Source organism: Fringilla coelebs, assembly GCF_963513975.1.
Source record: "Fringilla coelebs genome assembly, chromosome: 2".
Taxonomy (NCBI): Eukaryota; Metazoa; Chordata; class Aves; order Passeriformes; family Fringillidae; genus Fringilla; species Fringilla coelebs.
Genome location: NC_140029.1, coordinates 18,215,383 through 18,229,334, shown reverse-complemented (window position 1 = coordinate 18,229,334; position 13,952 = coordinate 18,215,383). Strand labels below are relative to the sequence as shown.

Below are 13,952 nucleotides of genomic sequence, written 5' to 3'. Positions count from 1 at the left end.
GATCTGATCCTCCACCTCCAATAAATACTCCATAAATCTGAGGCTGTACTACAGAAGATAAGGCTCAAAGGTACAGAGTTTTGTTCCTCAAGTGGTATCACTATAAGTTAATTAAAAGGTTTGACATATGAAGATAAACTGTCTCTTCTTTGAATTTGTCAAACTCCATCCTCAAATTATGAATTACACTTGGTTGTATAACTTAAATCCTTTCTATACCTGCTTTAAGATTTCTAAAAAAGGCTTACATTTTACATGTGTAAACAGTCATCTTTCAAGTTCAACAGAACTATTTTAAAGAGTACACACATTCACTTTTTTTCTAAAATAGTTCTTTTACAGTCCAAGAATTATGATTTTGGAGTAGGAATTATTAGAAAATACCTTAAAAATATATTTTCAAAATCTGTAACAAAATAATGACTCAAACTTAATATTAAATTCTCCCAATAGTCATCAATTAAAATACCAGTATTTATCTGTAGAAACAACGCAGAAATGCTATAGAATACAAAGCAGTATAAGTACCCATGAAAATATAAATATTATTTAATGGTATAACTTTAGTAAAATTTTTTTCAAAATAAATTTAGTCAATAGTTTCTAGGACTTGGCCAGTCTCCACACAATCATATCTGAACTGAGCTGAGCTTCTGCTATTTTCAAAGCAGTTTTCTGGTACAGGGCACCGTTCAGTGTTTGGTTCATGCTTTGCACACTCTCTTCCCGCTCTTCCTGAAGCTTCTTCCTGAATTGCTGGACTCCTTCCTCAGTGTCCAGTAAAGAAGCCAGAGGAGCATTACTGATTTTCTTGCCAGACTCATTCCCCCATGTCAAGCAGTTTCCAGCTTTAGTTTCTTTTAAGAAAAGAGAATTCTTCAAGGTGAGCATTTCCTTTTCCAGAGCCAGCGCTAACTGTTCATTAAGTACTGCTTTGCTTCCAGATCTCAGGAGTTTTACACTGCAGCCTGGAGGGAGAACTCTAGTGAGGCTGTGAAGGCACTGGAACAAGACAGTCAGATTTCTGTAAAACAAAATTATGATGGTGTCAAAAAAAGTATACTCTGTAGTTTCCACCTATCACAGAAATATCCTAGCCAGATAACAGACCAATCCAAACACAGGAATAAAAAATAGAGAAAATGCAATCACAGACAATAAATATGGGGCTCAGTAACTATTAACAAAATGGGATCAAAAGTGAATAGTAACAAGTAAAATCACTTTTCAAGAGGAAAAAAAAGTCTTGAGACTTAAAATTTTACTGATTGATTGCTTAAACATTTCAGTCTTTCCTCTTACATAGAGGAAATCAACTCCTAATTTGAGGAAAAGACTGAACCTTACTACAAAATACTCTTACCAGTTGCACCTTTTCTTTTTTATTTTTTAGCTTCAACTCTTCAAAACAGCAACATTTGTCAATATCCCAGAAGTACTTTTTATGTTATAAGCCTTAACCAGCTAAGTCATAAATTGTGGCAGCATTACTAACTTGCCTAACCTGGCTTAGGAAATATTTGTCCAAGAGTCTGCATAAGAAAGGACACTGGTCAGACTCTTCAGAATCTCAGATTATTTCCTTTTCATAATCATGGTAGATAGGAAATAACTATAGCAGAAACATGTACAAAATGAGACTACATTAATATTGCAATACTAAACTAAAAAATGACCTAGCAACAAATTTAAATTTAATTTAACTTGGGGTTTGTGGTTTCGTTGGTTTTTTTTTTAAATATGAATATATAAATATTTAATATCTAAGGTTCTTTTTAAATTAACACATTTTGAGGAAAAAATTAAAAAATTACACATTAAAGTAAGAATAATGTACGGAAAAAAAAATTATGATGCAGCCAAATGAAGAGAAGAAATAGTACCAAGCAGGTATCAATGGAGACTAGACCTATTTGTAATTCAATGTTCCAGCCTAGAAAAAATAAAACAACTCAGTTCAGGTTCTGCCATAGTTCTGATCTGAAAACAGGTCTCTTATTGGTGATTCTTGCCATATCATCATACTGGAAGCCTATTGGCTACAATTTTGGCTGCTATTTAAGGTACCAGTAAGAAACAGCAAAAAGATAAAAAATAGCGTATGGAAGATGAATATAAGGTATGTTCAAGTGATTTTACCTGCAAAATATTGTTAGAACGCCTTCAAATGGATTTTTCAGGGCCCAATTAAAAATTGTACCATGGACATTTCCTGCTTTATGACAGAATATATTGTCCTGGCATTCCTTAAATGGTGTGCACTCCATTTCTTCCAGTAACCATGAACTGACTGGAGTCAATGTGCAGTCCCAAGACACAATCTGAAAGGAGAATCTGACAGACACTGCAAGGACAGCAAGTATATCTTCTATGGAACCTGCAAGAAAATACAGTAGAAAAAGTTATTTGAACTAAATATTTTGATCATGCTGCATGCATTAAATGAACTTTGATTTTTGGCTCATATTTCCAGGTTTTTTTGTGAAGGATTTGCACCTAACTCCAGGCATTCTTTGGGAATTTTCTTCTCACCTAAATTCTTATTCCTACTTTTGTTAAGCAAAACAGTTGATTAATGGAGCACCACCAGTACAATGAAAGCTCTTAAGATAAACATCAACCTTGCCAAAAGAAGACTATTAATAGCCTGTGATAGTAAAATGACATGTTGGCTTTAGCAGTGACACAGCTAAAGGAAGAAAAATTAAAATTAAAATTTAAATTCATTGCAAACAATAAAAAGCATATTTAATTACCTGAGCAAAAGCCCAGTTCAAAACCAATTCAATAAGGAATATTGAAAGAAATGAAAATAAATTACCCTAATATATGTGTAGATGAGGAAGAGCTTCAATTACTTTGGTATTATTTAAGAGGTAGCAGCATGTCAGAAAAAAACTTCTGTATCTAATTACAGTATCTTATTTATATAAAAAACACAGGCTTCAGCATTCTGTACTCAAACTTATCTTCAACATTATCGTTTCCAGATACTCTTCATCACCAATGCTAGCAAAACCTTACAGCAACTCACTAAACATTTTTTTCAGTTTGAAAAATGTTCCATCTCCTATTTCACCCAGATTTAATTCGCAAAAAGTCTGTGTAGCTTGTGTTCAGAGAGAAACTTAGCTGGGCACCACCTAGAGTAAACAGAAGAACTAAATATATATATATGTTTATAAACCCAAAGTATATAAATCCATTTACCTGTACAGTAACTATTATCCCTTAGCATCTTTATTGAATATCTGCCACTTGAAATATCTTCCAGACTTAACAAAATTTTCCCACAGAGTACAGTAATCTTTTTGCTCTGCTGTAAACCATCATTCTGATGGTTGTGCTTCCTGGCATGCAGAAGAACTACGCAGCACACACGATGAAATGCCAGTAGTGGTGGAAGGCTGGTGACAGCAGTGACTGTCTTTGCTCCATTCAGCTGAATCCTTGAAGATCTCTTAGGAAATTCTTTTTTCAGATCATTCTTGCTATGCAAGTCCAATTTCATCTTTTTTGGAGGAGGTTCAATTTGACTTGAGGAGACTGCCAATGCCGAGAAGGCTTTGTTCAGCTTAATGATTTTACTTTGACACTTGATAATTGGAGAAATCGAAGAGAAGTCTTGATCCATCACTAGAGATAAACTGACATCACTCAGTGACCTGTGAAAATCCATACAATATGACTGCACTCCCAGTTCACATTTCTGCGTTCTGACAAATAACCACAACTCTGCAGGACTTAATACAGACATTTAAGACATAAATTCCAATACTATTCCAGATTAAGTCATAGACTTTGCGAAGAGGCCAAGTCCTTCACATGACTGTTCCATAAAACCAAGTATAATGATTTTTCAAAATGTGGACTGAATTTTTGAAGAGCTTCTAAGAGTTAGACACCTCATTTCAACCAAAAGAATCTGGATGTTTAATTCAGCCAGAAAAAGCTGAAAAGTCTACATAACCTATACTCTATGACATTTATGGATTATTTTTTAAAGATTTGAGTTTCTTTTTAATAAAAAACTGCAGAAAATAACAATTCTGCCCTTTTGAGGACTAGAAGCTCTTCTGATACTCTACGTTTTTATGGATATTCAAACAAAATTGAATGTAGAGTAAAATACAAGGTTTAAGATACTATTACTTTGAACATGCAGCAATTTCCTGAAATGTATGAAGTACTTTATTCATTCAACACAGGGCTCTTTCAATGAAATCCTAATATTACTGTTCCAGAACCTCTCTCAAGGAATATATTATTCTGTCAATCAATTCAATCTCAAGATGTCAGTGACATTTGAAAGTCTTATGAATGTCTAATTTTCTTTACAGAGAAGTATCACCACCTCATAAATCAATCTATGATATCACTGCAATCTTGCATTAGTAGGAAGCACAAAAACAATCAATAAAGAATTACAGTGTTGGGGTTGGAGATAAAGTAAGTCCTTTTCCCCACAAACACAGGTTGTTGTACACAGTACTGAACTGGAGCTCAGAAGACCCAGGTTCCACTGCTGGCCTGTCAGGTAATCTTGGACAAATGGCTTCTCCACAGATCTTGTTGTTTCTCAACTGTTAAAATGGGGGAGAGGGCTAGATTGCTGCTGGCTTTTAAAATCTGCTGAAGATTTCTGAAGTTATAAAGGAATAAAGCATTTCACTTAAAAAAAAAAGAAAACAAAGGCATCATCATCAAAGCTAAAAGAAACACACTAAAAAGGCAAAAAACAATCTTTTGCCTCAGTGGCTCTTAAGAGAGGCTGTCAAGAGGATGAGGTTAACTTTCTTGTAAAGTTACAGCAACCTGGCAGTTGAGGAAGAATACAGCCACAGCTCCAGCAGAATGGCCAGAGGGCCCAGCAGGTCAGCTCCCTCACAGCCACCTGAATGATTTTCAGTGGCATCAGTAGTCTTTGAGCTCAGCCTAACACAGCCTCAGCTACACTGCCTGTGGGAACATGGGTCAAAAGATAAGTTCTGACTCCACCAAAGTTTACATTACACAATTCACGTTGTAATTTTATATTTTACGTAATCCTCTTTTTTCACACTGTTTCAACTTAGTTCCCTCTCTGTAAGGGAAAGTGACATAAATAGTATTTACAAGCAGAACTGAGTAATTAAAATAAATGGAATAAAGAAATAATTTTGAAGATGATAAAAAAAACCCCAACCAAATTATTTTGAAGGTTTAAGTATTGTATGGATGATTGTTCCACATAATTTACACAAAATACAAGCTGTGCAAGCATTTTGATTAGGTACTTGACTAGAAGAGTTCAATTCAAAAGCTAAGTATTAATTATTGGTAAGAGAATTTAATATATTTTCTTTTGCGCTTCTTGCAGCAAATCAATTAGGAATAGCAAGTAGCTAACAGTAAAGCATCAGGAACCAAGCTAAGACAGACCTTTATTTACAGCACATACTGATGCCAGCATTGCTATGTCAACATGGACTACAAAGAGCCATAATTTTTATCAAAGAAGACTCTTTTGTAAAGTCTCCAGTACTGCTGCAATTATACTCACACAACTGATTTCTGGCTGTATAATGTACTTTTCTGCACAGTGCTAGAGAGCAAGCAACCAGTAGCAAAAATACTGACAGACACATTTGAAACAGTTTATATGCACATGTTCAACACGAGAAAGTTCAAATTTACCACAGAGCTTAACCTACATATCCATTTTCTATAAAACTACCAATGAAATTATGGGATAAATGTATATACTCACAAATAAAATGATTCAGTTAGCTTTACTCCAACTACCAGGCTGTCACCCACAACACGCTGCCACAATTCCTCTGTGAAGTGCTCTGGGATTTCAGATGCCGATGATGTCTCTTTACTAAGAGAATCAGGAGGATCTTCTACATCATCCCAGAGGGAGACAAGGCCTTCCTTACAGAAAAATGTGGGTTTTTAGATAAATTAAGCAGAGATTTTGGCTATTTTTATACTGCATTACTTTGTGTTTTACCACAAGTGACTGCGGGAAGAGTTTTTAAGATACGTAAAAGGAAAGATATATATAAACTAGTTTATTCTCTACAATAAATAGAATTGAATTTTCTTAAAACACATTATATCATCATGTAAAATACAACTTATTCTCTCCTTGTAAACATCACACGTCAAAATCTTGACTTGTCATACAATTAATTGTCCAAAGATTTAAGGTGCAAGAATTTATATTATTGCATTTAATTGCTCAATACTTTGTTGTGCAAACCCAGAAAACTTGAAAAATGTCACAACAGTAAGTGAAAGATCACAACAGTAAGTGAAAGAGATTAATTCCATTGCAATTAAATTGGGTTTCTTTTGAGCAACATATTAAAATAAGATTTTCCCAACCTCCATCACCTTCTCAGCCCACAGTTCACTCTGCCCCCATTATAAAATCAATTTTGCTCACATAGTTCTATGACAACTCCCTTTTTGTAACATGTGAGATTACAGACAGATATTCAATATCTAGGCAACTGTGGCAATTAGAACTGTACACTCCCCTCGTGTTTGTCACTAGCTCTGTAAGAGGTTACTCCTCCATACCACTCAATTGTCAGGAGGTATTGTGCACATCAATTTCAAGTAGAAACAACTAAATTTACTCCTAGCTACATATATTGGCAAGTTAAGAAAATGAACCAGACTTAAATAGCAGATTTATGAGTTTTGATAGTGGCAACCCCTGCAGGAAAAAGGAGTAAGTGGTTGATGGCAGCACCCTCTACAAATGGGTTGGTAGAATTCAGAAGTGATCTGGCCCATCTCCTGCATTTTACCTCTTTTGAGTTTGGTAGAATATGGGTTCTTTCTTCAACAAGATCTATTAATGCTCTGCAAGACTCAAGAATAACCCTCTTTTGGAGTCCTAAATGACGCTTCAGCTCTCGAACAGAAGTCCAACCAGCCTGTAAAATATAATCATTAGACTACTGCACATAAGAAAAGATTTTAAAGCTATCAAAATACCTTTTCAGCTTTCTATTTTTATGCAAGAATCATAAATAGCATTTCTAAAAAATGTTCAAGTCATGCTACTCTGTTGTTAAAATATGAATCTCAGAATCTTGGTCTTTCAATATGAAAGCTAGAGTTACAGATAAATATTAAGGTAAACTTAATCAAATTACATAGATATTCAGATATATTTCCATATATATATTTCTGAGTGATATCTTTCAATATTAATCCTGCTTCACTTTTTCATGGATAGCAGTTTCATCTTCTTCTCAAGATTTGTACTGATTATTGGTCAAGTAAATATATTGAAGAGTTGACAGATATACAAGCAGACACACTTGGCTGTATCTCTATTAAAAAAACACAATGACAAAAATCCCCGAAAAAATCAACTAAGGCAAACCAACCAAAAAACCCACAAACCAAGCAATAACAAAAAAAAATTATGTCAGCTTCTCAGGTTTTAAGAAAGTTCCTTGAAAGCTATTATCTGGAAAGGAACATCCTGAGAAGTCCAATGCTGTCAAGGAGAGAACACAACTCTGCAATGCAAAACCAAACTTGTCTCTTCCCCATCCCCTTAGAAAACGCCCCCAAACATATCAGTTTCTCTGGGTCTTGATCGAAGGCACTTGAGACTGTAGTTTGTGTTCGGACTCAAGTGTTTATTATTTCTTATCAGTAAAACAGTCTCACAACCATGAGTTCAGCAGCTTTTCATCAGAAAGGCACAAAATCTCTCTCTTGTTACAAGGCCTTCTAAGACTAAACTATTCAATTAAGAAAGAACGCCTATATTATTTTCCCTTTTAACCCAATAACCGATCCCTGGAATGCGGACTTTTCTGTCCAATTACAAAACGTCACCCAAACCCATGAAGAAGAAGGTAAAGAAGAACAATCTGTCTCCACCCTAAAACTTCCATCTTCCTTCACATTTATTTCTATATTCTAAAATCCCAAACTCTAAGTTTTCTATCCTGTGATACTATATACTTCTAACCAGCTATACACCATAATCCCAGTACTACCAATCAATATTGGAAGACCTCTTCAGAGACTCGGGTCAAATGCAATGTTCTCTTGTGGGTCTGTGCCTTTAAGCACAAAAAGTTTAAAATTCCCAGCATCCAGGGTTCCAACACAAACACATAACATATATAAATCCATTAAAAGCCTGAATAAAGAAGCGGCTCTTGTAAGTAAAGTGATGTCCTCTGCTCAAGCTGCAATGGCAAAGGACATTTAGACCAACAGGACTCTCATGAACAGTTTTGTAAAAAAAATTGTCACCTATCCAAGTGTGAATCTAAGCACCAGATTCCAAGCAATAATCAAGGGCCAGACTTGACTCAAGAGATGAAAATGAAGATGAGTCTACAATACCTTCCTAATTTAGGTCATCAGAACACTAAGCCATCATTTACTCCCATTGAAGCCAACTCCTGAATAAACAATTGAGAACCAGAAAGCAAATGGGGAAGCACAGATGTGGAAACAGTCAAAATGGCCAAACATTCACTGCTGTCTTCTTGCTAGCCAGTCTGGCTTTTGCAAGCCCTTTTTCCTTCTAAAGCACAAGAAAAAGACCTGAATTCCACCACATAGCAAACCCAAGACTGAGTTGTGTCCTCCTCTATCACAAGTGACAGGCACATCCTTCCTGCTGTATGCCAAGACGTACTGCACTACAAACATCAGCAGGAGTTACAAGTTTTGTGTTGTGAAACTAAGAAAATAAAAGTAGATCACCTTAGAAGAGAAAAACATGACCATAAAAACAAGGCAGTCCACAGCCAAAGACAATAGAGCTGTGAGTAAATACAGAATTAACAGTCCTTACAAAACTGCCAAGTAATAGGGGGAAGAACAGACCAGTGGACATAAAGACACTTCTTTATTTCTGCCAAAACAATCAACTAAAACCATGAGAAACCCTGTAACCTCAGCTGTTGCAATGGAACTGCAGTACTCTGACAAAGAATGTCTTCTTCAGAAGACACCAAAAGACAAGTAAAAAAAAATTCAAATGAGAAAAGGCTGGATTCAGGCCCAAAACAGTGTATACAAAATAAACATAGAACAATTCAAAATTGATCAAGCTAATCTATTTTTCAATTTCACTGCCTGCAAAATGCAGTTTATATATATTACTACGTATAACTTAAACACAACTTACTTATCTGGTGGACTATAATTCATTCCTGCCAAAGTTCTCACGTGGTTAAGAAAACAGCTGTGCAGATGTAAAACAAGGGTTAAGCAACAAGGATGCAAAAGGGCTGCATCTGCTATTTTATCTTGCTCTAAAACACAAGATTCCATGGAGACTGTGAAAACTTGATTTGATTGCAAATTTCTAGAACACCTGAATTTTGATGATAAATATCAAGAGGCACCACTTCAAGATAAATAACCTTTGAAAATTCCCAAGCTAAGCAGAACCTATCCTTTCTTCAAAACAAGCATCCTTGAAATTCAATTATATATCAGATTATAAAACCAGCAAGAGTACTTCACTGTTCAGCAAATATAATACAGAACAATGGGGATTTCAACAAGTTAGCAACAGTGAGGTTAAAAAGAAATATCTGCACCTATTTCCAAATTCATAAGCTTGACAACTTCAAAAATTTACAGCATTAAAACACAGTAAATTTCCAACTGCTTACAATGCTTGTGCTAGCACATGGCTTTGAAAATTAGAGATTTTGAAAAAAGATCTAAAAGCACAGAAATGTTAGGTCTTGGGAAGTATTCTGTGTCTGTAAGAACTATATCAGCACACAATAGATAAAATATACAACCAGTGGCTTGTTTCCAGCAGAACCAGTAGCAAGTGCAAACAAGATAATTCATTCATTTCATCCTGACACAGATTCACAGAGCTCTACAGCTGGAAGCCAGTTGGTGTATTGAAAGAACAAAGTTATGGAACACAGAACATACAGCTGTCAATGGCAGGGTGGACAAGCTCATTAGATCAATGGAAGGAACAGCCAATAAGAAACAGAAGCTACTTTCTGCTTTGTAGAAGAGGAAAGCAATGTAATGGGTAGGGCAAGAATGCAGCAGTGAAGTCAGTTTTAAAATATGACTGTCAAAAAAGGAAAAAATGCAGACACAGAAGAAGATGCATCTGGAAGGAAGACTTCTGTTAAAGCCAACAGGCCTCTAACATGCAAACTGTAAAAAAGTAGGATTGGAAGGGACCTCAAGAGGTCTTCAAAATTAATCCAGCTTCTATTTTCTTGGCCTTCTAGGAGGGAAAAAACCATTTAGTCCACTGTTCTCCAAACAGCTTTTATCTTTTTGATGATGTACTTTAGATATTTTGTTTGTCATTAGAACTAGAAAAGTCTTTTCTTTTTCAGTCTTTTCCTAATATGTCCTCCTTCTATTTATTTATTGACTGGTAAACTATTACCAATTCATTTGTTTCATTTTTAAAGCCTAGATATAAAACTGCCACAATACCCTACTTTATTTTCACGAATTCTCAAGTGACAGGAATAATTACCTCATATCTAGTCTTTAAAGTACACTTAGCAAATTAACAATAGCCTCTCATCCTTGACTCAGTTTGAGATTCATGTTCTCCCCTAAAGCTTTTTTTCTTAAATAATCTTCCTGTTTGTCAATTATTACCCATTTGGTAGAAGCTAATACACACACTGCAAAAGCCTTCTCACTGCTCAGTATGCTGTGTGGAAAACGCCTAAGTTTCCCCCAGTTTGTTTTATAAATTATTCTAGTTAAAAGAAGAATACATTTTAGCTTTATCTTTAGTATATTTTAGTTTTATCTATAGTACTATCCTTATAAAATCACTAGTAACAGGACCACGAACATCAGAGGTGGTGAAATAACCACTGTCATCAATTGTGCAAATGCTCTCACTGGGAACCTGCCACTATGTGACCTGAAGGTTCTTTATGTAATGGGGAGCAAAAGAAATAAAACTTCCAATTTTTTAAAGCTGGTATTTAAACATGAGTAAAATGACTGCTAAGGAGCTCTGATAAGACAGCTTGAGCATTATCTCAAACTTTTAATTAAAATTAAGTTGGACCACTACAATTACCTAAATGCGCCTATAACAACTGAGTGACCTGAAACACAGATTACTACTGATTCAAGAATAAACACTTAACCATGTTGACCTTTTCCCTGAAACACTTCTTCAATAATAACAGTATCATTAGCCTCACCCTCTAGATAATGCAATGATACAGAACAGTAATTTACAGAAAACATGGAGGCAGAACTGTTGAGTACAAACCTGTAATCTTGTTTCAAGGGCTCGGACAGTAAGCAAACCATTTTCTTGCAATCCTTCTGCAGCAGGAACATCATGTTTATAACTGATACCACTCTGAAAGAGAAAAAAACAACTCAAAACTCTGAATGAATTAAAAAGCTGTAAGTAAGGTACAGGCTATTACACAGCATTATAAAAATCTGGAAGAAAATACAACAAGCCAAAAGAATCACACTATGTCTTTTAAAAGCAAAATCCTATTTTCTGAAAGCAGTTAGAATTTGATAGTACATAATGGAAAGACCCAACTATGAGAAGATAATTAACGAGCACTATGGCCTTAATTTAATTAAGGGTTCTTAGCCAAAAGGTAACCTTTGTGGCAAAACTACTCTGTATGTAAAGCATTTTCAGCTGCACTAATTTCCCAACAGAATGTTGATACAATCATAGAAGCAAAATAGCGTCTTCAGATAATTTAAGATTACAGCAGGGAATATTGTATTCAAACTTCAGGGCATTTCACAGCACACATCCAATTTCACTTTGCATCAATACTTTAATGATTTGTTGAGATTTTCTTAATTTAGTAAGCACAGACTGAGTAGCTGAGAAAAGGCAAGCTCAACTTACTGCATAGTTGACCTCCCCAAGATCTGTTATTTTGAATGTACTTAACACGTCTGTATTGGAGTCATCCTTAAAAAGCAGTAACAGCTGCTCACTTCCAGAGCCAATAAAATCATCCACCAGAACACACTTCACTTTTTGCCATTTGGAAGCCACCTACAGTAGAGTAGAGGTTTTAAAACACCTTTATAAGAATAAATCTTGTATTTGAGATCTCATTTTGGTGAAGTTTGCTTTCCATTGAGAGAGAGCCTATTCAGTTGTGCAAAATACAAAAATATTTAGAAATTTCAAGCTCTCACTCTCACGCCATCATTTAGAGCCTATGTAACTGTGAAAAATTAGCCATTTCTCTTTAAAGATCACTTTACAGATTACAGGCTGCAGAAAAGATGACAACTTTTCAGTGTATTCAAATAGCTGAACAGCTGAATGTTGTAACATTTATTTAGAAGCAGTAATACTTGAAGATAAGTTAAAAGCATTGTACCTTTGATATTGAGGAATATCTTTGTTCCACAACAGACTTAAGTATGTTTGAAAGTTAAAGACAATTTTTTATAATAGCACCAGCAACTAAATAGTACAAAATTTTATTTCCTGACTTATAAAAGTCTTCCTGTCAGACTACTACAAACCATAGCAGAAACTTTGTCTCTCCTAATTTTAAGAAACAATAGCAAGGCCTTTTCCTGTCATTTTCATAAAATAACATTTTCTAGAAACAACATTTTGTTCTTAGGAATAAAGGCTCAAAAAGCTTTGATGTTTGAATGAGCAGTTTATACTTTGCAATGATATGAGGTTACTTCTAACACAAATCATCCAGGCACACTCATAACTGCCTAACAACTTCAAGTCTTCACACTACTGCAGTTTTCAATTAGCAACAGAAGCTTTGGTCAGATTCATAAATGTATTACTAAACGAGAGAATAGTGGCTTCATTTTAGATGTATAAGCAAGCAATGGAAGCAAAACAATGTCATACTTTAGACAGGTTATTTTACCAGCAGCAACAATAATAAACAAACAAGAAATATAAAGAACTTAAACATGCAGGTTTTTAGTTGCAGAGCTTTCAATAAGACAATATATACAAAAAAAGACCACAGTAAAATGGAACTGTTTAAAGCCACCAGTACCTGTAAGCTGTCTCTCCTCTGTACAGCACAGCTATTTCCAGAGGCAAAAGACACAGCAAACAGCAAATCACTGCTGCTGGTTAGAGCTGGTTTTACTGAACATGGCTTTTCGTAAGGAAGCTCACAAACACCTTTAGGGGCACCATTTTGGAACCAAATGAGCTGATTCTTGTGGGTTATGGCAACAAGTGATATTCGGAGTTGTTTCCCCAATCTCTCACTCCTGCAGACGTAGACAGAAGACACCACTCTGCTGTAGGCATGAGGCATGAAGCACGTGCCACTCAGAAACTTCTGTGACTGAATTGCATATCCGAAGAACTCACTGCCCCAGATGGCTCTGTCTGAAACAGAAAACCCATCTGGGTCTTTGGTCTCTGGCAGGCAAGCAGTTCTTATCCCTAAGACAACCGTGCCTTCACCCACAATTTCACCTGTCCACACCACACCAGTAAGATGAACAGGGGCACTTTGAACCGCACAGGTGTTGGAAGAGATGTAGAACAGCTTGTTGGCATGTCTCCACAACAGCGATGGGCCAGCAAACAACCTGATGTCTTCTTTCAGCTCATAATCCAATTTAAAATAAAAGCATGGCTCAAATTGGTTCGAACTGTGAAGCAACAATAAAAAGTATTTGATACTGTTCCGTTTTTTCTTCTTCATCAAAATGCAGGGAAGAATAATCCCTGTCCTGGAATCTGTTGTGCAGCTACAACAAATCATTTCAATTTTTGAGTGACTGGCTCCCATGCTGAATGCTCCAGAAGACTTCTGAACAAACAGCTTAGTGTCTCTGTTGAACACCATCCTTCTGACACATAAATTCATTGTTTTATCATCTGCTTCCTCTGCATGCTTTGGTTTCGACAACTGAAACACAAGGACTTCACCGTTGTAGGACAAGAATTGATCTTGCTCACCCAGAAGCAT

The 13,952-nt window shown here is 35.6% G+C and overlaps 1 protein-coding gene across 1 annotated transcript; it reads right to left on the bottom strand.

Moving 5' to 3' along the window:
* Positions 1-603: 603 nt before the first annotated feature.
* Positions 604-13,952, bottom strand: FANCB (FA complementation group B; the record flags this gene model as incomplete). The annotated part of the gene is made up of 8 exons (XM_084226103.1): positions 604-1,024; positions 2,140-2,377; positions 3,211-3,665; positions 5,750-5,916; positions 6,804-6,932; positions 11,267-11,359; positions 11,879-12,031; positions 13,020-13,952. 8 exons carry the CDS (start codon positions 13,950-13,952, stop codon positions 604-606), a joined length of 2,589 nt encoding a protein of 862 aa, XP_084082229.1.